Source organism: Pelophylax lessonae (genome assembly GCF_965119305.1).
Source record: "Pelophylax lessonae genome assembly, chromosome: 1".
In the NCBI taxonomy this organism is placed as follows: Eukaryota; Metazoa; Chordata; class Amphibia; order Anura; family Ranidae; genus Pelophylax; species Pelophylax lessonae.
This window is the reverse complement of record NC_138768.1, coordinates 476762971-476788665: the sequence shown is the minus strand read 5'-3', so window position 1 is coordinate 476788665 and position 25695 is coordinate 476762971. Positions and strand designations below refer to the sequence as shown.

The 25695-nt window shown below is 47.3% G+C and overlaps 1 protein-coding gene across 1 annotated transcript in view; it reads left to right on the top strand.

The window, feature by feature from the left end:
• TJP3 (tight junction protein 3) overlaps positions 1 to 25695 on the top strand; it is a 498480-nt gene that overhangs the window by 291502 nt on the left and 181283 nt on the right. Inside the window, exons 9-11 of the mRNA XM_082257146.1 lie at positions 10573 to 10628; positions 10901 to 10988; positions 11289 to 11445. Of these exons, the coding sequence (XP_082113272.1) occupies positions 10573 to 10628; positions 10901 to 10988; positions 11289 to 11445 (301 nt within the window). The remainder of the gene's footprint in view (positions 1 to 10572; positions 10629 to 10900; positions 10989 to 11288; positions 11446 to 25695) is intronic.

Here is a 25695-nt window from a genome sequence, read left to right as displayed (position 1 = left end):
CTGAGACTGATAGTGTCGTCCTTCGAGGCTGTACCTTTCGCACGAGAATCCTCCAGAAGGAAATCCTTCTCAAATGAAACAAAGATCCAAGTTCCCCAGACAACCAGATCCAGATGACCAGGGGGTCCTTGTTATGGTGGCTTCAGTCCCCGACGCTCAAACAAGGAAAATCCTTCCTCCCCATATATTAGACATTGATCACCACGGTTGCCAGTCTGTTCGGGTGGGGAGATGTTCTCGGCAAGCTTTCTACTCAAGGAGTTTGGTCCCTGGAAGAATCCAGGTTACCGATCAATGTTCTGGAGTAAAGAGTGAATGGGCTTTGCCTAGTCCACTGGACGAAGTACCTTCAGGGCAGTCCGGTGCGCATTCAATCGGACAATGCCCCGGCAGTGGCTTATATCAATCACCAAGGGGGCACATTGCAGCCTTGGAGGTGGCAGGCATCCTTTGGTGGGTGGAACGCTTTGTTCTGGCTCTCTCCGCCATTCACATTCCAGGAAAATTGGCAGGGGATTACCTCAGTCGGCAGACCTTGGCTCCAGGGGAATGGTCTCTCCATCCGGAGGTGTTCCAGCAGCTGTGCCTTTGTTGGGGCACTCCAGACCTAGATCTGTTGGCGTCTCGGATCAATGGGAAAGTGCAGAGTTTTGTGGCCCGCTGTCAGGACCCTCTGGCAGACGCCACAGACGTGCTGGTGGCTCCGTGGGGTCAGTATCGGCTGATGTATGCCATTCCTCCGCTAAAGTTGCTGCCAAAACTTCTTCGCAGGATCGAGGCGGAAGGGATTCTGGTCATCCTTGTGGCCCTGGACTGGCCTCGCCGAGCTTGGTACACCAACTTGCTCAGGCTTGTCGCAGACATTACTTGGAGACTTCTCTCAGGGAGGATCTGCTGTCTCAAGGACCAATCTTCCATCCTGCTTTACAGTTGCTGGCTTTGACGGCTTGGGTGTTGAAAGCCAGGTGCTGAAGGACAGTGGATTGTCTGCTGCAGTGATTCCCACTCTGCTTAAAGTGAGAAAAGCAACATCTTTTAGAAAGATCTATCAGCGTATCTGGAAGTCGTATATTGCGTGGCGTGGTGTGAGTCTCTTGGGGTTCCCCCTTGCTTTTACGCGGTGGCTCGGATCTTGGCTTTCCTTCAACGGGGAGTTGATCAAAAATTGGCCTTGAGTATTATCAAGGGTCAAGTTTCAGCCTTGGCAATTTTCTTCCAAAAGCCATTAGCTTCCCATTCCCTGGTGCATAGCTTTATCCAAGGGGTGCGACACTTGGCTCCTCCAGTGCGACCTCCATTGCCACCTTGGGATCCTAATTTTGTGCTTTTGGTTCTCCAGAAACCTCCAGAAAAATTTGGGATATTTCCCTGCTTACCTTATCTCAGAAGGTGGCCTTCTTGGTCGCTATTACTTCTGCGTGCAGGGTGTCGGAAGCGGCGGCATTGTCCTGTCATTCTCCCTATCTGGTGGTTCGCAGGGATAAAGTGGTGCTTCACCCGGATCCATCCTTCCTTCCGAAGGTGGTTTCCAGTTTCCATTTAAACGAGGACATTGTGTTACCCTCCTTGTGTCCTAAGCCTAGACATCCTAAGGAATTTGCACTGCATACTTTGAATGTGGTTCAGGCAATCAGGGTGTACTTGGCGACTGAGTCTTTCGAAAGTCAGATTCAATCTTTTTCTCACGAATGGACCAAAGAAAGGGCTGCCTGCGTCTTCTGCGTCTATTTTCAGATGGATTAGACAGACGGTTTTGCATGCTTATTCAATTAAGGGTCGGGTTCTTCCTTTCCGTGTTAAGGCCCATTCTACTCGGGAGCTTAATGCTTCCTGGGTCTTTCGCCATCAGGCATCTGTGGTTCAGATTTGCAATGTGGCTACCTGGTCGTCTGTTCATACCTTAAGGAAGTTTTATAAGGTGTATGTGCTGGCATCTGCAGATGCCTGCTTTGGCTGCAATGTTTTGCAGGCTACCATTTAAGGGTGTTTGTCTCCCTTGAGGGTGTTTTAATGTTGTTTTCATGTGGGTGTCATCTTGTTGTTCTGATGAGTCCAATGTTGCCTGGTTGGCTGTGGTTCAGCCTTGGGGAATTATTTTCTGCTGTCCCACCCCTCATGGTTTATGGCACTGCCTTGGGACGTCCCTACTGTTATGAAGAACAGAGACTGCATCCGTCAATGAATGATAGAGAAAATTGGATTTTTGTCTTGTCTTACCGTAAAATCCTTTTCTCTGAAGCTCATTGACGGACGCACTACCCGCCCCTCTATTTTGAGTTGGGTTGGTATTGTTTTCTCTGACACTTCTTTGTTACAAAACTGACATCCTATAGCATAGAGAATGCCTAGTGTCCTACTCCTGTAGGGGGCAGGAAACAGGTTCACCGCTTCTTCAGGAGCTTAAAGCACACAGACAGAGCAAAAATTGACATCAAATGCTGCAATATAGAATAGCCAAAATTACCGTATTTATCGGCATAGAACACACACTTTTCCTCCTAGGGTCAATGGCGCTTGCGAGGCTGCATATATGGACACTGCGCTGGCGAGGCTGCATTGCTGGAGAATACTGATGAGGCTGCATTGCTGAACACTGCTGGCGAGGCTGCATTGCTTGCATTCGCAAGGTGACACAACACCGATTTTCTATATCTTTTCACTGGTATATTTAATTGTAAAAGAAAAAAGGCCGGGTTCTCTAGGATCTCATCTTCTGTAAAGTAAAAGGTAGGTGGAGGATCCTAAAGAACGATTTCAGGGACTTGGGTAATAGATTGAGGAAAAGGACCTCCAAGGTGGTTTTCTCTGAAATACTGCCTGTACCTCGAGCCACACAAGAGAGGCAGAAGGAGATTAGGGAACTTAACAAGTGGCTGAGGAACTGGTGTAGGAAGGAGGGGTTTGGGTTCCTGGAGAACTGGGCTGACTTCTCAGTCGGCTACCTGCTCTTTAGTAAGGATGGGCTGCACCTTAATGGGGACAGTACAGCTCTTTTGGGGAGAAAGATGGCCACCAAGTTGGAGGGGCTTTTAAACTAGGAGACGGGGGGGAGGGCTCAGAAGTAGAGTCAGTTAGGAGGGAGCAAAGGACTGAAGGCAGTTGTAGAGTCAGCAGCGACAGTAGGTCCACAACGTCAATTGGTAGGTCTGTGCGGGAGAACCTCAGACCAAACAGGAATAAACATAACCACCAATCACGTTTAACTCCCGTAAAACTAAAAGGGGGTATATGCTAATGCCAGGAGCCTAGCTGATAAAATGGATGAGTTGGAAATATTAGTACATGAGGAGAACATAGACCTTGTGGAAATAGCGGAGACTTGGTTCGACCCCTCACATGACTGGCTGGCAAATATCCAAGGGTATTCGGTGTACCGGAAGGGTATTCGGTGTACCGGAAGGACAGGGTAGGAAAAAGAGGGGGAGGGGTATGTCTCTACGTCAAGAACAATGTAAGGGTGATTGAGAGGAGTGACATTACGGAAGGGATGAGTATGGAGTTAGAATCCGTATGGGTAGAACTCCATAGGGAAGGAGAAAAGGGAAAAGTAATTGTGGGGGTTTGCTATAGGCCACCTAAACAAGGGGAGGAGGTAGAGCTGGAATTTTTAGCACTTTTGGGTAAAGTGGCAAAGCTAGGATCAGTCATCATATTGGGGGACTTCAATTATCTCGACATTGACTGGAGAGAGGGGACTACACACTCGCATAAGGCCCGTCTATTCACGGAAACCTTACAGGATAATTACATGTCACAGTTGGTGGATTCTCCTACTAGAGAAAACGCAATCATGGATCTATTGATCACTAATGACCCAGACCTAATCTCGGAGGTAGGAGTCCAGGACTACCTGGGCTCTAGCGATCACAGGATGATCACATTTAGCGTGAATAACAATATAGCAAGGCAAGTGGGGAACATAAGAACCCTTAACTTCAGAAGGTCAAATTTTCCAAAATTGTACTCATTGATGGAAAGGGTTAACTGGGACCAAACCTTGGGATCACTGACCACAGAGGAAAAATGGGAATGCTTTAGGAACATATTAAACAAATGCATCTTGCAGTGCATTCCTATGGGAAATAAATTTAGAAGAGACAAAGCCAAACCTGGCTGGCTAAACCGTAGCGTTAAAAAACTTATTAGGGGAAAAAAATTGGCCTTCAGGAAATATAAATCAGAGGGCACAGTATTGGCTTTCGACCAATACAAGGAGGCAAATAAGTGTAAACACGAAATCAAGATGGCTAAAATAAACTTTGAGAGACAAATAGCCGAGGATAGTAAAAAAAAAACAAAGAAATTCTTTAAATATATCAACAGCAAAAAAAACTAGGGCAGATCATATTGCACACATAATTAACGATGATGGGAGGATGGTTACAGAGGACACTGAAAAAGCAACCGTGCTGAATGCTTTTTTCTCGTCAGTATTTACACAGGAAACGGAGGGGTACACTGACCATGACTGTATGGTTAGTAGTAATACACAGGACTTGCCACTATGGCTAACAGAGGGTGAAATCAGGGAAAGGCTGGATAAACTTAACACAAACAAATCACTAGGCCCGGATGGCGTACATCCGAGAGTACTCAAGGAACTCAGTAAGGTTATATCTAGACCACTGTTCCTGATCTTTGCTGACAGTATTAGGACAGGAGATGTACCAGGGGAGTGGAGGAAAGCAAACGTGATTCCGATATTCAAAAAGGGTCAGAGGCATTTTCCCGGGAAATTATAGGCCTGTCAGTCTGACATCAGTAGTATGTAAACTTCTGGAGGGAATGATAAGGGACTATATCGTAGAGTTTGCTAAAGACAACAGCATCATCAGCAGTCACCAGCACGGGTTTACAAATGGGCGTTCTTGTCAAACCAATCTCTTAACATTCTACGAGGAGGTGAGCTGTGAGCTAGATAGGGGCAGACCAGTGGATGTGGTGTACTTAGATTTCCCTAAGGCGTTTGATACAGTTCCCCATAAGCGCTTCATTTATAAAATAAGGTCTGCAGGTATCGACAGCAGGGTTTGCTCTTGGATACGGAACTGGCTAAAAGGGCGTGTCCAAAGGGTGGTAACAAACAGCGCATACTCAGACTGGTCTGAGGTAGTAAGCGGGGTCCCCCAAGGCTCAGTACTGGGACCAACCTTGTTCAATTTATTCATAAACAGCATTGAGGACGGGATCAGTAGTACGATATCAGTTTTTGCAGATGACACAAAATTGGGCAGGGCAATAAGTGCACAGCATGAAGCAGATATCCTACAGGATGACCTGGACAAAATAACGGAGTGGGCAACGACTTGGCAAATGAGGTTTAACGTGGAGAAGTGTAAGGTTTTCCACTTGGGGACTAGAAACATAAAAGCACAATACACATTAGGAGGGGAACCCTTGGGGGAATCAAAAATGGAGAAAGATCTGGGAGTCTTGGTTGATGATAGACTAGGCAACAGCATGCAATGTCAAGCGGCAGCTGCCAAGGCCAGCAGAATATTAGCATGCATAAAGAAAGGAATGTATTCCAGAGATAAGTCTATAATTCTTCCACTTTAAAAAACTCTGGTCCGAACGCATCTGGAGTATTCTGTCCAGTTCTGGTCGCCAGTCCTCAGGAGGGGATGTGTTGGAGCTGGAGAGAGTCCAGAGAAGGGCAACTAAACTAATTAGGGGATTGGAGGACCTTAATTTTGAAGAGCGTCTGCAATCGCTTGATTTATTCTCCCTGGAGAAGAGACGCCTGAAGGGGGACATGATAGCAATTTTTAAATATCTCAATAGGGATCTCAGCTTAGGAAAAAAGCTGTTCAGTCGAAGGGATTGCATGAGGACTCGGGGGCATACAATGCGATTAGAGGAGAAGCATTTTAACCTCAGGCAACGTGGGGGGTTCTTTACTGTTAGGGCCACAAGATTGTGGAATTCTCTACCACAAGAGGTGGTTTCTGCGGGTAGTATGGTGGCTTTCAAAAGACTATTAGACGTGCATCTCAAGGATCAGAACATTCAGGGGTACGTGAGATGATTACAGCCACACACACCTACACAGGTTGAACTGGATGGACTATTGTCTTTATTCAACCTCACCTACTATGTAAACTTTTGCATGATCTCTCTAACTTTTTTCCAGAAATCTGTCAATTTAGGGCAGGACCAAAAGATATGAAGTAACATGCCTTCCTCCTCCGAACAGCGCCAGCATCGGTCAGAATTATTAATTGAGATTCTATGTAACTTATATGGAGTATAGTACCACCTTGTCAGAATTTTAAAGTTTATCTCTTGATATTTAGTACATATAGATGATTTAACCACTTACCGCATACTAACGTAGGTCTACGTCAGTAAACTTTGCGGTAGTGTACCGGGATGATGCCTCTAGCTAGAGGCATCATTCCGGTACCGTGGTTTGAAGCCGGCGGTTGGCTTTCCGTCGGTACCGACCGATGCGGCTCGGGAGCCGCTCGATCGGTACCCGGGGGGGCGGGAGGGGACGTCCCCCCCCCTCCCGCCGCCTTCCGTGGCTTTGCTCGGGGCTCCCGTCCCACCGGGAGCCCCGAGCACCCAGCCGGCACGTCCGCCGGCTGGATGGAGTCCCGATGAATGCCGGAAACAGCATCGATCGGGGCTCCGTTGACGTAACCCGGAGGCGGCGTCCATGACGTCACTTCCGGGTTACTGTGCCGCAAAAGGCGGCAAATTTGAAAATCGGCTGTATGCAAAAACGCCGTTTTTGGCGTTTTGCATACAGGGAAGTGTAGTGGAGGGGTCTAGGGTCTTTTAGACCCTCGATCCCTCCATAAAGTGTACCTGTCACGACATATTGCTGTCACAAGGGATGTTTACATTGCTTGTGACAGCAATAAAAGTGATCAGATTTTTTTTTTTTTTTTAAAACTGTAATAAAGTTAAAAAAATAAATAAAATAAATGGGAAAAAAAAAAAAATAAAAAATTTAGCCGCCCCCGTCACCGTTAGCTCGCGCACAAAAAAAAACGTATACGCAAGTCGAGCCGCAAATGAAATCGCTGTTCAAACCACACATGTGAGGTATCGCCGCGATCGCCAGAGTGTGAGCAATAATTTTAAAAAAAGAGCTACACTCTAACTCTAAACTGGTAACCGTTAAATAAATTTAAAGCGTCGCAGATTGAGATCTCTATTGACCGTAGTTTGTCGACATCCCACGGGGGGGCGCAATTTTAAACCGTAACATGTTGGGTATCTATTTACTCGGCGTGACATGTTCTTTCACAATATACAAAAAAAATGGGCTAACTTTACTGTTTAGTATTTTTTAAATGCAGTGAAATGTGATTTTTCAAAATTTTTCCAAAAAAATGGCGCTTTATAGACCGCTGCGCAAATACCGCGTGACAAAAATTATTGCAATGACCGACATTTTATTCTCCAGAGTCTTTGCTAAAATAATATATATAATGTTTGGGGGTTCTAAGTTGTTTTCTAGGAAAAAATACTGATTTTAACTTGTGAACAAAATGTGTCAAAAATAGGCTCGGTCCTTAAGTGGTTAAAGACCAGGTTAATCATACGTTGTCGCTGTTCTGAGGAAAAGGCACAAGATAATTCCCTCTCCCATTTATCAAAATAGGATAATTGATATTGCACCTCAGGTGTATTTATCAAGTTGTATATTTTAGATATCACTTGAGAAAGATTCCCTATGTCTGAGCAATATCTTTCAAAAGTTGTCAGTTGGCGGCTATAGTTCTGAGGATTGGGAATTGAACATAGAAAATGGTATAATTGAAGTGCATTCCAAAAAGGAAGTCTAAAAACTTCCATCTTGTTAACTAATGTCTCCAATGAAGGCCGTTTGTCTTCTCTTAAGAAATGTGAGGATTGAAAATAACCTGTCTTACTAAGGGATCTGAAAGGTTGTGCGTCCAATCCCATAATGAATTGTGGGTTCCCTAAAATAGGGAATAATGGCGAGTCACGCAAAGAAAGAGAGTTCTGGAAGCAGATTTGTGAGCAAATTTGTAACGCCGTGCCTATTAGCTGGTGTGATTTCAGCTCTGTTGATAAATAATCATAACACCATAATGCTCTATTGAGGCGAATAGGTGTATATGCCTGCTCAATTTGTACCCATAGTTTAGAATCCCCATGTCGACACCAGTCAATTTTTCTTCGAAGATGAGAAGCCTGGTAATATTTGCGAATATCTGGAAGTGCCACTCCCCCATATTTTTTAGGTAAGGTTAGTAACTGTCGTGAGAGACGGGGTTTCTTATGTGCCCAGGTAAATTTTGATAAATAATGAATTTACTTGTTTAAAATAATGAGTTGGAATCCTAATTGGTAATGTTTGGAAAAGATACAAAAACCTAGGTAGTATGGTCATCTTGAGCAAGTTACTCTTGCCAAACCAGGAGTACAAACCTGTGTTTCATTTCTCAAGCTGAAGACGGTTTTCAGTTAAAAGGGTAGAGAAATTAAGTTCAAAAACTCAAAAGGGATTGGCAGGTATAAACGTACCCAGATATCTTAATGCTCTATCTGTCCATTTAAATTTAAAGTTCTGTTTTAAGTTCTGATAGGCAGTCCTATTCCCATGGCTTTCGATTTGTTAAAGTTTATCTTCAAATTAGATATGGCACCATATTGTTCAAACTCTCTATTGAGATTCGGGAGTGATATCAACAGGTTAATTATTGAAAAGAGTAGATCATCTGCGTAAGCAGAGATTTTATGTAAAAATAAAAGGTAAAATCAATAAGGAAAAAAAAAAATTCCAGTTCCTCCGGGCTTGCGCGCAGAAGTGAACGCATACGCAAGTCGCGCTCACATATGTGAACTTTGTTTAAACCACACGTGAGGTATCACAGCGATCGTTAGAGGGAGAGCAATAATTCTAGCCCTAGACCTCCTCTGTACCTCTAAACTGGTAAACTGTAGAAATTTTTAAAACGTCCCCTATGGAGATTTTTAAGTAAAATGTTTGTCGCCATTCCACGAGTGTGCACAATTTTGAAGCATGACATGTTGGGTATCTTTTTACTCGGCGTAACATTATCTTCTGTTTCGCTTTTTTAAATGCAGTGAAATATATTTTTTCCAAAACAATTGCGCTTGAAAGACCGCTGCGCAAATACCGCAGATTCAAATACAAAAAATACAACCACCATTTTATTCTCTAGTGTCTTTGCTAATAAATATATATGTATGTAATGTTTGAAGTCATTTTCTAGCAAAATAATACGGATTTTAACTTGTAAACAACAAGTGTCAGAAATAGGTCTGGTTCTTGAGTGGTTAAAAACAAAAAAAAAACATTTGTGGAGCGATTTTAACCTTAACGCGCAATAAATGTGTCAAAACCATGCATAGGGCATTTGGGGAGCATTTAAATAGCGACATAAATGCTTGTAAAATGCCAGTCTAATGCCCATACTTAAGCACATTCATGCAGGTTTAACGCCTGTACTAAAGGCTATAGTGGGTAAGTTATGGAGCAGGGACCCTACTGCCAGCCAGCCTGTTTCTTTCACTGGAAGTGGAGCTGTACTATTCCAGTTGATAAGCGGGTAGAGAGGAATGTTCAGAGTGTGTTAGCAACCGCAGCTGAGGCAGGGAAGCCACTGCTCACGTCTGCCTGTATTCATGTGGGTCTGTTCTCCCACATTAAAGCTGATGTCCAGCAACACGTTGCTAAGGGAGAAAGGATGTGTGTTTTTGCTAGTATTCCCTTCAGTCTCCGACAGCCCTGAGTGCTGTGTCTGAGCTGCGATCGGTAACTTAGATGGTGCTCCAGGACCTGCTGCCATCTCAGGGGTGGAGGCTGTTGGCTGGATTTGCTTAAGAAAGCAATCCATGGCAGCAGTAATCCGAGGCTGTGGAGGCTTCTCGGGTTTCCTCTTGCTAGTCATTCTCCTGGGCAGGCAAATAAGGATTGGTAAGTGACTACTGTAAAGTTGCTAAGGGTATAAAGGCTCGGGAGCTCGGCAATACTGCTTCACTCCTCCAAGATGCCCCCCCAATCCAGCTCTTTTTTAAAGATTCTACTTAGCTGGCCAGAACCAGTTCTTGGGGGGAACCAATTTCACATTTTCACAGCTCTTTTTCTGTGAAGAAGCCCTTCTGTGTGTGAAGGTTCAACCTGTTTTTCTCCAGACGTAAAGAATGCTCCCTTTTCCTTTGTGGTGACGTTAAAGGTAAAAACCCTACACAAAATTGATTATATGAACCACTTATGTATTTATACAGATGATCATATTCCCCCTTAATCTCCTCTTCTCAAGAGATAATACATTCAGTTCAGTTAATCTTTACTCCTAACTCAGATTTTTTATGCCTCTTTAAGTTTGGTTCACATTCTCTGCACTTTTTTTCAGTTCCCCATATCCTTTTTGTGAACTGGAGCCCAAAATTAAACTGCATATTCTAGTGTTTGTTCCTCTTCCTCCTGTAGTTGGCAGTATGTAACAAAGATCTTCTATTCCATTGCTGTGTCCTCCAGTAACTTTGGGGGAAAAAAAAAGATTTTACAGTGAGTACAAACATCCTATTATGCTGTTTGTGATGCAATGTTTTTTTTCTTTTCAGTCATGAAATTAATGGAACACACTCCATACAGAGAGATGATGTAAAGCACGAAACCTGTAAGCTTGCGGGCAAATCCAGACCAGGGGTTCCATATTGAATTCCAATTTTTACTAAAAACATCAGAAATCTGATTACAGATTTGATTACTGCTTTTTATTCTATAAATGCTTGGTGTAAAATCTAAAATACTGAAATTAAGTTAATTTAGAATTATCACTTTTAAAACTGTGTGTTAAACTTATCCTTTGGGTTGCTTTTAAGGGTTTATATAGCCGATACCAGTTTCTCTTTTATTGTGTTCATTATTGTCTCTCTCTTGTTATGTCAGATCCAAAGGAATCTCCTCAAGTGCTTAGTGAATACAAGGAACTGACCGAGCAAGCTTATGACCAGCAGAAAGATGATCCACGAGTGGGGTACCAAGTGTCCTTTAGTAAAAAAATGTGTATTAGCGCATGCATTATGCTCATATATAGACACCCAGTTCAGCATGAGATATAAAGATTTTAGTTAAATATCTTGCATCATTTTTACAAGCCTCAAACTACACTTCTATTCACTTTTTTTTTTTTTTTTTTAAATGTTACTCTTGTATCCACTTTTTTTAATTTAAATGTATGCCATGGCAGATTTCTTCCCATGCCGTCTGAGATATTATTTGGTATCTCCAATTTCATCTTAAATTCTTGAATCTCATGTTCACTTGTTATCTTTAGGTATAGCCCAGATGCACGCTTAATACAGTTTGCAAAAGAAAAAAGTATTGGACTACGCCTTGCAGGAGGAAATGATGTGGGGATATTTGTTGCTGCTGTTCAAGAAGAGAGCCCTGCAGCAGTGGAGGGGATGAAGGAAGGTGACCAGATCCTGCAGGTGATTACAATTTAAAATAATACTTTCGTTCAATGATGGACACAGCTCCCCTGGATTCTTGATCATTGGGTTATACTGCCCCCTACAGGAGAAGGACACTAGGCAGAAAAATAACTTGACTATGCCTATGGGCAATGCAAGGATGTATACTCTCCCTCTCTACTATAGGAACTGAGTTTTTTTCTGCCTAGTCAGGGGTAAGGACTAAGTTCCTTGCTGGGATCTCTGGTCCTGGCAAATTTTTTTTATTTTTAAATGGCTTTTTTTCTCCCATGTTTTTTTCCTGCAAGATCTACAATCAACTGCCAGACTGGGCGGCGGGCTGGGTAATGTAGATCCAGTGGTCACCCTAGTCTGGCCAGCGAGTGTGTGCAGACCATAGCCCCCCTGGACGGGGGCTGGCCTGCGAGTTAAACGCCTCACAAAGTTGCATACAACCTGGTCTCAGCCTGAGTCACAGCATTCCTCCTGGCCGACAGCCCCCCATTCCCATGGTGAGGGGTTCTGTCTGGAGCGGTGCCTGCTTGGTTTCCGGTATGGTGAGTAGATGTCCCCCTCTCCCCCCGGAGGGTTTTTGGGGTGGACGCAGACCCCTCCCTGGGACGGTTGGATCCCCGGATTCCCCTCCTTCCAGTTAGGCCCCCCTGTACTCTGATGGTCCCTATGGGTCATCTAGCCCTCCCCCGCCCCCCCCCCCATCTTGGGTAGTGTGGTGGTTTGGACTGTTTTCAGGGGCTAGGGCATGGGGGACACGGCACCGGCGGCTGGGCTATCGGCTGGGGAGGGGGGAAACTGTACCTGGTGGGGGCTCTCTGCCTAGTTCCCCCCCTTCCCTCTGATGCTGTTCTTTGGCCCCAGGGATCCCCCTGGGAGCCTCATGGAGCGGCCATTTTGTTGTAGCCTGTATTGCTTATGGCCGGCGGCCATGTTTGTGTAGTCCGGTGGCCATTTTTCGTTAGTCTGGCATACTAATAAGCAACGGGGCCATTAAAGAGGAGCCTCTGGTCGGCAATTTCGGCTGTGGAAGCCTTTCCTTGTCCTCTGGTGCTGACTCTTCGGTCTTTCTTTTTCCTGGATGCCACATGTGGAGCAAAGTTTATCCTGGTGGTGCAGTGAGTCTGGTGGGGTCCTCCCTCTCTCTGCTGCAGCACGTGGGGTGCTCTGTTGCTGGAGACCTGGTGGTGTTATCAACGCTGTGGGGGTGTCCTTTAGCAGGGATTGACACTTTTTTTGGGGGTTCTCCTATTTCCTAATGGAGTCTTTGGAACACGTTTCCCCACCTAACCCCCTCTCAGAGGCTGCAGGGCCTTCGGGGTCCCAACCATCCATTGATGCATGGCGGCAGTCCTGGAGTCCTTTCTGTCCCGGTTGGAGGTGGCTTTTGGATGGCGGGCTAGAAAAGAGCGTCCCCACCTTCCCCTGCCTCATCTGTCTCCTCAGATCCTGAATCTGATTTGGCGGCCACGGATGTGGCCCACCCTGCGGTGTCTGCGGCCACAAGCCCTGACTTTTCGAATAGTGAGGAAGATTCCTCCACTCCTGTAGCAGCACACGAAAGGCACTGGTGGAAACACTGATTGTGTCTGTGCGTGAAACTTTAAAAATGAAGGATGAAGCTGAAGCTGCGGTCGAGGCGTCGGTCCTCTTGGGGACTTACAAGCTGTTTAGAACAGTGAAGGTGTTTCCCTTTCCCTCCTATTTTGACAGATGTGTCGCTTTTGCAACAGTGGGAGCGTCCAAATCGTCCCTTGTGGTTCTTAGACGATTTGCGATGAGATACCCCTTTAAAGAGTCCCTCCTTAAAAAGTGGACTGCTCCACCGGTTGTGGATCCCCTTGTTTCCAGGTTGAATAAAGTGACCATGATTCCGGTTGAGGAATTGCCGGCCTTTAAGGATCCGGCTGACTGAAAAGCGGAGGCTGTGGCCCGCAATATTTTCACGTTTGCGGGTTCGGCGCCTAGGCCGGTCCTCACCATTGCACTTCTGTCACAAATTCCGACCGAGTGTGCTAAACTTTTGCGCTGTGACCTGGAGGATGAGCAGCTTCTCTCTGCCTTTGCTGAGCTTGCAGACCAGTTGGTCCAGGGACTACAGTTTCTTTTTCCTTTTTTTTTTTCTTCTTTTATTATTTTCTTTTGCTGTGAGAACTACAATCAACTTCTGGACTGGGCGAGGGACTGAATATTCTAGATCCTTAAGGTCTCCCAGTCTGGTCAGTGAGAGCGCGCAGGCCTCAGCTCTGCGCTAGGTCGGCCGCGACATAACCCCACTGGATGGGGGCTTGCCTGTGAGTTAAATGTTTAGCGAGGGGGCGCATACGGCCTGGTCCCGGCCTGAGTGGCAGCGTGCCTTTTGGCCCGCAGTACCCCCATTCTGATGGTACAGTAGTCTGCCCGGATCGGTGCCCACCCGGTTTTTATGGTGTGGTAAGCAGTGTTCCCCCTCTCCCCTGGTGGTCTTTTGGGGTGGACGTGGGCCCCTCCCTGGGATGGTCAGACCCCGAGTTCCCCTCCATTCCCCCCAGCCCCTCTAAACGGTCACTATGGGTCTTTTGGACCCCCACCCCTTCCCTGGGTGCAGTTGCGAGCTGGCTTTGGCACTTGCTACTAGGGGGGATTGGATGTAGTTGCTGCTGGCCAAGCTGCTGATGCTGACCGGGCTGCTGACCAGGTTTTTCCTGGGATGCAACAGGGGGGGGGGGGGTGGGGCAGGGTTCCCTGGGTTGATGACTGGGGCAGGGATTTTCTCCAGGCTCCCTGCGGCAGTTGTTGGGCTGGGGGAGCAGATGTTTTACCATCTGTGGGTACGCACCTCACGCGGCTGGATCCGGCCTAAAATTTAGGCTGCGGCTCACTCGGCGGAGCCTATGTAAGGCGGCCCCTGTGAGGATGGCCGAAGCCACTGCCTCCTGTGTGGACATCCGCCTTCCCCTCCGCTGCCCTGGGTGGTCGGATCTGCTGGGGCTGGCGTCCTGGCGGCAGGGCGCCCTCAAAATTTAAGCTGTAGATTGCGGCCTACTAGTCCATGCCGCCAAGTTGGGCACCGCCGTTGGACGGCAGCCTTAGTAGGTCGAAGCCCCCAACTCCGGCCTTGGGCATCTGCCGGACTGAGGATCCGTGCTATTTGCGACTGGGCCCTCACAAAATTTAGGCCGTGTCTTGCGGCCTGCTGGGCCATATGGTCAGTTTGGCACCTCCCTAGTACTAAGTGACACAGTGGGGGCACTTCATTTTTAGTGACAGTCTTGCTGCCATTATTGTGTGAGTGGTGGTACCCTGCCTGCGGGTCCGCATCTCGGCGGGCGGCCCACCTTTAAGGGGCGCTGTGTTCTATTATGTCCTCTATAGTGGGCTCTTAAGGCGACCCACATGTCTTTTCTGGGATCTCATAAGTGGTCTATTTGTGGACCCTTGGCCAGTGTCCCCTTGCGGGATCACAGTCAGCGGTCTCCCCTGATTGTTATGTTTCGGTGGTGCGCTTTGTATGTAGTGACTCTACTGGGTCTTTCGTCCACGTACTTTGAGCGTTCTGTTAGTAAGGATGATTCCTCTTCTACTGCAGCTCTGCATAAAATGGCGCTGGTGGATGCACTGATTGTATCGGTGCGGGCAACTTTAAAAAAGAAAAATGCTGCTGCGTCTGAGGCACCGGTCCCCTTTGGTATCCGCAACTCCTCAAAAGTGGCAAAGATATTCCCTTTTCCTGCCTATTTTGACAAAATTGTCACGAGTCAATGACCTAAACGCAATAGGTCGATGCCTAAGCATTTCGCTACACAGTATCCCTTTGACGGGTCCCTGTAAAAGAAAAAAAAAAGTGGACAGTCCCACCTGTGGTGGATTCTCCAGTTTCAGGCTAAATAAATCCACTCTAAACCAGTGGAGGAGTATCTGGCTTTTAAAGACCCCTTTGACAGGAGAGCCGAGACTTTGGTCTGCCACATGTTTACTGTGGCCGGTTCGGTCCTTAGGCCGTTGTTCACCATAGCATTGGTGTCCCAGGCTTTACTGGAGTGGGCAAAGCTTTTGCGCCAGGATCTTGAGGGAGAACAGCTTCCCCCTGCCCTTGCGGAGCTGGCCGACCAGTTTGTCCAGGGGTTGCACTTTGTAATGCGCCTCTGGATGTGGCTCCCTTAGTTTCTAGACTGTCCATGACAGCAGTGGTCCTTCGGCGCATGATATGGATGATATCGTTAAGGGTCTTAAAGGGGGGGGAGATTGCTCTTCTTCCACAGGCTGCCAGAGGCAAGGAGTCTCGTTGCAGACATGGGCCCTTTTTTTTCTCGGCTCATATGCAGCCTTTTCGTCTTTCAGGATCTCCAGACAAAGCATCTAAGTCTGTCAGGACCTCCTCTGAAGGTTCACAGAGGACCTGGTCTGGTAAGCCGAGAGCGGGTTCTTCCAGACCTGCAGACAAGCCCTCTTCTGCCTGAAGGGGTGCCCTCCCCCGTGTCTGGTGGGGGGACATCTTCGCTTCTTTCCGGACCCATGGACCTTCCTGATTAAAGCGGAGTTCCGGGCACAGATGTCATTTTTTGATGAACATACCCCCGGGACAGTCAGGGCTAGCACATTCCACAATGGCTAGCCTCTGATCTGTCCCGGTTCGCACTTACCTTTTAGAAGAAATACTTACTTAGAAAATTTCTTCCACAGCGTTTCCATCTCTCTTGTGGGCAGCTGAAGCCGGCGCGGTCCTCTTCTGCGTCTTCTTCCGCGTCTTCTTCTCCCAGAATGCGCCGCACCGGCCCCTCTTGTCACTTCCGGCGCGGCGTCGCCCGGAAGTGACGAGCGGGGCCGGTGCGGCGCATTGATTCCTGGGAGCGATGACGTTTAGCTCCCAGGAATCATCGCAGCGCAGGAAGTGACGGGGTGAGCCGCGGCTCCGAGGGAGGAAGCAGTCAGAGGTGAGTATTTACGATCTTCAATAAAAAGGTGAGTAAACAAAAAAAATAAAAATAACTATCCAATTCCTTTTCAGGTCAGGTCTACCTAGTGGAGGGGCACAAAAAAAAAATAGTTTTTGTGCCCGGAACTCCGCTTTAAAGACCACAAGCTGATCAGTCTGGCTACAAGATCAAGTTTTGGTCTTCTACTCCAGTGGGGTTCTTTCCTTCCAACCTGTGTTTGTCCCCAGACTGCCTGCGGGGTCTCTTCGGGGCAGTGCAAGACTTTCTACTATAAGGGGTGATTGTTCCAGTTCCAAGATGGGAACGTTTTCAAGGTTTTTAGTCAAACCTGTCTGCAGTTCCCAGGAAGGAAGGCAAGGTACCTCTAATGCTGGACCTCAAGGCTTTGAACCCCTTTTTGCGGGTACAGAAGTTTCGAATGGAGTACATTCATGTGGTAGTGGCATCCCCACATCAAAGGACGCGTACCTTTTTATATTCCAATATATGTCGCTCATCAGAGTTTCCTCCGCTTTACTGTGGGCGAAGAGCATTATCAATTCATGGCATTACCCTTTGGTCTCACCTCAGCTCCTCGGGTATTCACAAAAGTGTTGGCCCCCTTGTTGGCATTGTAGCGGCAGTGGGGGATTGCGGTACTGGGTACCTGGACGCTCTTCTTCTGTGAGCAGAGTCTCCGACTGCTCTAAAGGAAAGGACAACCTGGAAATTACTCTACGAACTCTGAAGGAGTTTGGTTGGAAATTGAACTTCCAAAAATCTGCTCTGCTTCCGTCCACCAAGTTGGACTTTCTGACTCTGGACTCTGCTTCAGCCAGGGTGTTTCTTCCAGGAGAAAAAACTCCAAAAGCTGCAGGATGTGATTTGGCTCCTGTTGTTGTCCAGCAGTCGGTCATCTTTCAGGACTTGCATGCGGGTGCTGTCTGATGGTGTCTACCTTAGCAGTGGTTCTGTTTGCACAGTTCCACTTGAGTTCTCTGCAAAGAGAGATTCTTGCCAAGTGGGAAAAGAATCCACAGTCTCTAGGCAATCTGATCTTCTTCAACCGGGATACGAGAGGATCCCTGATATGATGGCTTCACTCTCCGGTGCTTCGACAGGGCAAATCCTTCTTTCCCCTGTACAGAACGGTGGCTTCCATGGTTGCCAGCCTGTCTGGGTGGGGAGGCGTTTTGGGCACAGATGTGCTCAAGGGGTCTGGACTCTGGAGGAGTCAAAACTACCGATCAATAAACTGGAACTGGAACGGGCGATAAAAATTTGTCTGGCTCATTGGACAAATCCCCTTTAGGGGTGCCCGGTAAGGATTCAATGGGACAATGCCACGGCTGTGGCGTATGTCAATCGCTGAGGGGGCACGAGAGGTGCCCTGGCGGCTCAGGAGGTAGCCGGCATTCTAAGGTTCAGCTGTGTCTCTAGTGGAAAACTTCTGAGGTGGACCTGTTGGCCTCTTGTCTCAACAGGAAGGTACATAGAATTAAGGCAAGGTCTCGGGATCCTCTGGCCGACGCCACAGACTCACTGGTGGCTCCTTGGGGTCAGTATCCTCTGTTATACGCATTACCCCCGCAAAAACTTCTGCGGAGTCTTCTGCAAAGGATCGAGGCAGAAGGGATCTGGTCATCTTAGTGGCTCCAGACTGGTGGCTCACAGAGATAAAGTGGTGCTTCGCCCTTGTCAGTCTTTCCATCCTAAGGTTGTGTTATACCTGAAGGGTTTCATTCACATGTACTGTTACTTTAAGGCTGGCTCCACCCAGGAGTGATGACAAGGGTCAAGGGGCAGAGTGGCCATCTTAGACACATGTAAGAGATGCATTGATATACCGAGCTGTCCAGTAATGCATGTTGGAGTGTACAGTGAGTCCTGAATAAACATCCGTTGTTCCAGATCAGAGTCCTGTGTCTCTCACAACACGGAGAATAGAACAGGTTGTTTCTGATTTCCTTCTGAATGAAGACATTGTGTTACCTTCCCTGTGTCCTAAGTCTAAACATCCTAGGGGGAGTGCCTTGCACTCTCTGGATGTGGATCGGGCGCTCAGGGTGCACCTCGTGGCAACCGAGTCATTTAGGAAATCAGCCTTACTGCTTGTCCTTACGGATGGACCTCGCAAAGGGTTGGTCCAGTCTGCCGCAACCATTTACAGATGGACAAGACAGACAGTGGTGCAGGCCTATTCCATCAAGGGTCAGATTCCTCCGTTCCCTGTTAAGGTGCTTTCTACTTTTCACCATCAGCCGTCAGTGATACAGGTTTGCAAGGCAGCCACCTTGTCTGTGCACAATTTCCCAAAATTTTATAAAGTGGATGTACTAGCATCTGCGGATGCTGCTTTTGGCTGAAAGGTTTTGCAGGTCGCTGTTTGAGAGGACCTGGTCCTCTTTGAGGGTATATTTTTTTCAGGTGAGCTCCAGTTGTTCCTGGTTGATCTCTGTTACCTGGTTGGCTAGGTTTAGCCTTTTAGGAATTTTTTCTGCGGTTTTATTCCCGCTCCTCATATTTAACACTGCTCTGGGATGTCCCAATGGTTAAGAAGATTCTGGAGCTGTGTCGTCAATGAACAAAGAGAAAATTGGATTTTTGTCTTACCGTAAAATCCTTTTCTCTGCTGTTCATTGACGGACACAGCACCCACCCCTTGGGTTGGGTTATTTTTCTTCTGACACTGCTTGCAACAAAACTGAATGCCTAGAGCAGAGTGTGGGAGTATATCCCCTGGGACTGCCCCAGAGGCGTGGTAAAGCTTTTTCCTGCCTAGTGTCCTACTCCTGTAGGTGGCAGCATAACCCAATGGTTAAGAAGATTTTGGAGCTGTCTCCATCAATGAACATCAGAGAAAAGGATTTTATGGTAAGACAAAAATCTATTTTTTTGCTGTGTAATTGTAACAAACTAGGTGGTGATCTTTGCTTTGTTACATAGTTTGTGAGGTTGAAAAAAGACATCAGTCCATCCAGTTCAACTTGTGATGTGTGTGTGTGTTTGCTGTTAACCATATATTGTATATCCCGTTAACCATACATTGTATATCCCTGTATGTTGGTGGTCTTTAAGGTGCCCATCTAATCGTTTTTTGAAACTATCGATGCTCCCTGCTGATACGACTGTTTGCGGAAGAGAATTCCACATCCTTACTGCTCTTACAGCGAAGAACCCCCTACGTATTTTAAGGTTAAACCGCCTTTCCTCTAGTTTTAGTGAGTGGCCACGTGTCTTATTACTGTTTTCCCTTTCTCTGAATAGTTTGTTCCTTATGCTAGGGTCGCCAGTACAGTATTTGTACATTGATATCATATTCCCCCCTCAATCGTCTCTTCTCCAGAGAGAATAAGCTCAGTGCTTGTAGTCTTTCCTCATAGCTGATGTCCTCCATCCCCCTAATTATTTTTGTTGCCCTTCTCTGGACTCTCTCCAGTTCCAGCACATCCTTCCTGAGGACCGGTGCCCAGAACTGGACAGCATACTCAGATGTGGCCGGACCAGAGTCTTGTAGAGAGGGAGAATAATCTCTTTATTTCTGGAGTGAATCCCCTTTTTTATACATCCCAGTATTCTGTTGGCTTTGTCGCATATGAAAAAATGGTATGCAAAGGAGGCATTATAACGTCTGTTTTATGTATACATATTTTGAAGCACATAGACAAGATGGTGGACATTATGTGCATGAGAGGAATGCAGAGAGTGTGGTGAGCAGTGGGTTGCAATGTGCAGAAAGGTTAACCCCCTGACTTGGAAATGGTGGTTACGGATCTTTCAGTAGCTAGCAACAAATTCACTAACAGTTACAGCTATGCAGGTGAATGACCAGGGTGTACAGGAACTGCACCTCACAATTCATTTTTCACCCTTTCAGGTGAAATTGGTGATATGTTCAGGAAGGAAGTGTGGAATGTTTGGCAGAACAGCTAAAGCTTTGACTGTCAAATGGTGGTTACTGATCCTTACATAATTAGCGACAAAATCACAAAAAATATGGCCACAGCCACAGAGGTGAATAGGGGTGCACCTTATAATGCATTTGTAAGCTTTTAACAAAACAAATTATAAAGTGTCAGCATGGGAGCCCTGCTCTTCATTTAAGAGTTCTACAGAGGAATAATAGAGGTCAAAATCACTGTCAAAGGGCATGTTGAAATTTTAGATTTTCATTTTAAATTTAGGTTATTCTAGACCGTAGAAGTAGAGGAGAGTATGTTAGTAGTACCATGGAATGTTAAGATAGTGAGTAGGACATTGAAACAGAAAATAAAATGTGTTTCATTGGAATTGAGGACACTGGATGTTTAAAGGCTGGTTTATACCAGATGCAGTCCATTGCATTTTGAATCTGCTTCAAAAAATGCATGCACAGTTGTTTTTGTGTTTTCCAGTGGCCGTAGTTCACACCAGTGCAGTCAGTTCCAGTGCAGTTAACAAAGTAGTAGAACCTGCTGCATTTTTTTCTGTACGGAACATAGCAAAACGCATGTAAACGCAAATGCAAAAAAGCATCTGGAATGCAAAAATTGTGGCGTAAATCAGCCCTAAATGTAAACACCAATCTTTAGGTAGGTTATTAAGGACTGTGCCATGAAATCTGTCTGGGGACATCGGATAAGGGGCTTTGTTGCCACAGAATCCGTATGCAGGCAATTGGACAGTGTAGCTTGAATTACTATTGGACCAGGGTCCCTACAAATCAAAGGGATATTTGTGCATTGAATAAATAAGGGATTATTGCACATACTGTACATTGGAGTTTGGATTCTAAAGGGATAAACACAGATTTGTTGGGCACTGAGGGGTTATTACAGATAAACTGAGGACTGGCTACTCAGGGGTTAATAGGCTGTAGAATGGGTGCTGATGGGTTGACATTTGTGTTGGAGGCTGGCTGCTGAGGGGTAACACACCCAAGTAGAAACCTAGGTACTGTACTGAAAGGTTGAAGCCTATACATCTAAAAACTGGCTAGAGCTCATTGTTTTGGAGGGGCAGTCTTACATTGAGAATGGGAAGTAAGTTGCGGCCCAACACACACAATCCTGCAGTAAAGACATACACACCACTAAGAAGCATTAAGAAACTTTGCAGGGAACGAGGGAGAGGACAGGTTGTTGACCCTCTAGACCAGTCTTTCACAACCAAGGATTCTTAAGCAAAGAACAATTTCTGCCTTTCATATAGGTAACCATTGAAACTTATGATCTTTTAGCTATCTGTAAAGGGGGGGGGGGCTTGCCCCTCTCCCCATATCATCTCCACTGACATGCCCTCCATCACATATCCTCTCCACTGCACTGCCCCCCTTCACATATCTCCACTGCAATGCCCTCCTTCACATATCATCTCCACTGCACTGCCCTCCTTCACATATATCCACTGCACTGCCCTCCTTCACATATATCCACTGCACTTCCCTCCTTCACATATCTCCACTGCACTGCCCTCCATCACATATCCTCTCCACTGCACTGCCCTCCTTCACATATATCCACTGCACTGCCCTCCTTCACATATATCCAGTGCACTGCCCTCCTTCACATATCATCTCCACTGCAATGCCCTCCTTCACATATCTCTACTGCACTGCCCCTCTTCACATATCATCTCCACTGCACTGCCCCTCTTCACATATCATCTCCACTGCAATGCCTCTTTCACATATCATCTCCACTGCAATGCCCTCCTTCACATTTCATCTCCACTGCACTGCCCCTCTTCCCATATCCTCTCCACTGCACTGCCTCTTTCACATATCCTCTCCACTGCACTGCCCTCCTTCACATATCCTCTCCACTGCACTGCCCTCCTTCACATATCCCCACAGCACTGCCCCTCTTCACATATCATTTCCACTGCACTGCCCCTCTTCACATATCATCTCCACTGCAATGCCTCTTTCACATATCATCTCCACTGCACTGCCCCTCTTCACATATCATCTCCACTGCAATGCCCTCCTTCACATATCATCTCCACTGCACTGCCCCTCTTCCCATATCATTTCCACTACACTGCCCTCCTTCACATATCCTCTCCACTGCACTGCCCTCCTTCACATATATCCACTGCACTGCCCTCCTTCACATATATCCACTGCACTGCCCTCCTTCACATATCATCTCCACTGCACTGCCCCCCTTCACATATTATCCCCACTGCACTGCCCCTCTTCACATATCATCTCCACTGCAATGCCTCTTTCACATATCTCCACATCACTGCCCCTCTTCACATATCTCCACATCACTGCCCCTCTTCACATATCTCCACACCACTGCCCCTCTTCACATATCATCTCCACTGCACTGCCCTCCTTAACATATCCCCACAGCACTGCCCCTCTTCACATATCATTTCCACTGCACTGCCCCTCTTCACATAGCATCTCCACTGCACTGCCTTCCTTCACATATCATCTCCACTGCACTGCCCCTCTTCACATATCATCGCCACTGCAATGCCTCTTTCACATATCCTCTCCATGGCAATGCCTCTTTCACATATCTCCACATCACGGCCCCTCTTCACATATCCTCTCCACTGCACTGCCCTCCTTCACATATCCCCACAACACTGCCCCTCTTCCCATATCATCTCCACTGCACTGCCTCTTTCACATATCATCTCCACTGCACTGCCCTCCTTCACATATACTCTCCACTGCCCTCCTTCACATATCCTCTCCACTGCACTGCCCTCCTTCACATATCTCTACTGCACTGCCCCGCCCCTCTTCACATATCATCTCCACTGCACTGCCCCTCTTCACATATCATCTCCACTGCAATGCCTCTTTCACATATCATCTCCACTGCACTGCCCCTCTTAACATATCATCTCCACTGCAATGCCCTCCTTCACATTTCATCTCCACTGCACTGCCCCTCTTCCCATATCATCTCCACTGCACTGCCTCTTTCACATATCCTCTCCACTGCACTGCCCTCCTTCACATATCCTCTCCACTGCACTGCCCTCCTTCACATATCCTCTCCACTGCACTGCCCTCCTTCACAGATCCTCTCCACTGCACTGCCCTCCTTCACATATCATCTCCACTGCACTGCCCTCCTTCACATATCATCTCCACTGCACTGCCCTCCTTCACATATCCTCTCCACTGTAATGCCCTCCTTCCCATATCATCTCCACTGCACTGCCCCTCTTCCCATATCATCTCCACTGCACTGCCTCTTTCACATATCATCTCCACTTCACTGCCCTCCTTCACATATCATCTCCAACACACTGCCCTCCTTCACATATCATCACCACTGCAATGTCCGCCTTCACATATCTCCACTGCACTGCCCCTCTTCCCATATCATCTCCACTGCACTGCCCCTCTTCCCATATCATCTCCACTGCACTGCCTCTTTCACATATCCTCTCCACTGCACTGCCCTCCTTCACATATCATCTCCACTGCAATGCCCTCCTTCACATATCTCCACTGCACTGCCTCTTTCACATATCCTCTCCACTGCACTGCCTCTTCACATATCATCTCCACGGCACTGCCTCTTCACATATCATCTCCACGGCACCGTCCTCCTTCACATATCATCTCCACTGCACTGCCCTCCTTCACATATCATCTCCACTGCACTGCCCTCCTTCACATGTCCTCTTCACTGCACTGCCCTCTTTCACATCCCCCCACAGCACTGCCCCCTTCACATACCCCCCCCCCCACAGCACTGCCCCCTTCACATATCCCCCCACAGCACTTCTCCTTCACATATTCCCCCACAGCACTGCCCCCTTCACGTACCCCCCCACAGCACTGCCCCGTCACATACCCCCCCCACAGCACTGCCCCCTTCACATACCCCCCCACAGCACTTCCCCCTTCACATAGCCCCCCCACCCCACAGCACTGCCCCCTTCACTTAGCCCCCCACAGCACTTCCCCCTCCACATACCCCCCCCCCCCCCACAGCACTGCCCCTTCACAAAATCCCCCCCCTCACCGCACTGCCCCTTCACATACCCCCCCACAGCACTGCCCCCTTCACATACCACCCCACAGCACTGCCCCCTTCCAATACCCCCCCACCCCTCAGCACTGCCCCCTTCACATACCCCCCCACAGCACTGCCGCTTCACATACCCCCCCACAGCACTACCCCCTTTACATACCCCCCCACAGCACTGCCCCCTTCACATACCCCCCACAGCACTGCCCCCTTTACATACCCCCCCCACAGCACTGCCCCCTTTACATACCCCCCCACAGCACTGCTCCCTTCACATACCCCCCCCCACAGCACTGCCACCTTCATATACTCCCCCCCCCCCCCCCCACAGAACTGCCCCCTTCACATACCCCCCCCCACAGCACTGCACTCTTCACCCCCCCCCCCCTCCCCCACAACACTGTCCTCCCTCACAAATCACCCCAAAAGCATTGCCCCCTTCACATCCCCCCACAGCACTGCCCCCTTCACATGACCCTCCCCCTCCTCCTACACACTATAAATGAAAAAAGACTAAACCTTTAAAAAAAAAAAGCATGTTTTCTTAGTTTCTGTTTTAAAATTTTCTTCATAAATTTTTACCAAAATGTATACTGCTACATTTCTCTGGTAAAAATAATCCAAATCAGTGCATATTATTTAAAAAGTGTAAAAGTTCTAGAGTCTGAGCTATCATGCCACTCAATGAAAATTGATCACTACTGATGTACTGACCACCTATCTCATTTCTTAAGGCCCTAACATGGCAAGACCGTACAAATATCCCCAAAACGACCCCTTTTTTTAAAGTAGACGTCCAAGGTATTTAGTAGGAGGCATGGTGAGTTTTTTGAAGTTGTAACTTTTTTACACAGTTCTCCGAAAGAGAAGAAATTAAATTTAAAAAAAAAAGTTTTTTTTTTCTCACAGAAATGTCCCATTTAACTGCTTGGCGATTTGCCCACCGCAGCTCCACCTGCCATATCTGTACAGTGGTTCCCAGGAGCAGTCCCCATAGGAAGCTGGGAGGCCGATCCACTGGACCGGTGGTCGTGACTGCTGCCGGACACCAGCGATCGCTCCCCGCTGAGAGAGAACGGCGGTCTGCTGTTGTAAACACAGCAGACCGTTGTTCTCTCTGGAATGAACAAAGAGAGCCTGTGATCCTCTTATTTAGGATCACAGGTCTCTGTGTTTATTCCAGAGGTACCTCCTCCATACAGTTAGAAAACACTCCCCTAGGCTCAAATTTAACCCTTTGATCACCACTGGGTTAACCCATTCCCTGCCAGGGTCATTATTACAGTAACAGTGCATATTTTTAGCACAGATTACTGTAGTAATGTCACTGGCCCCCCAAAAGTGTAAAAAATGTCAGGGATCCGATCTGTCCG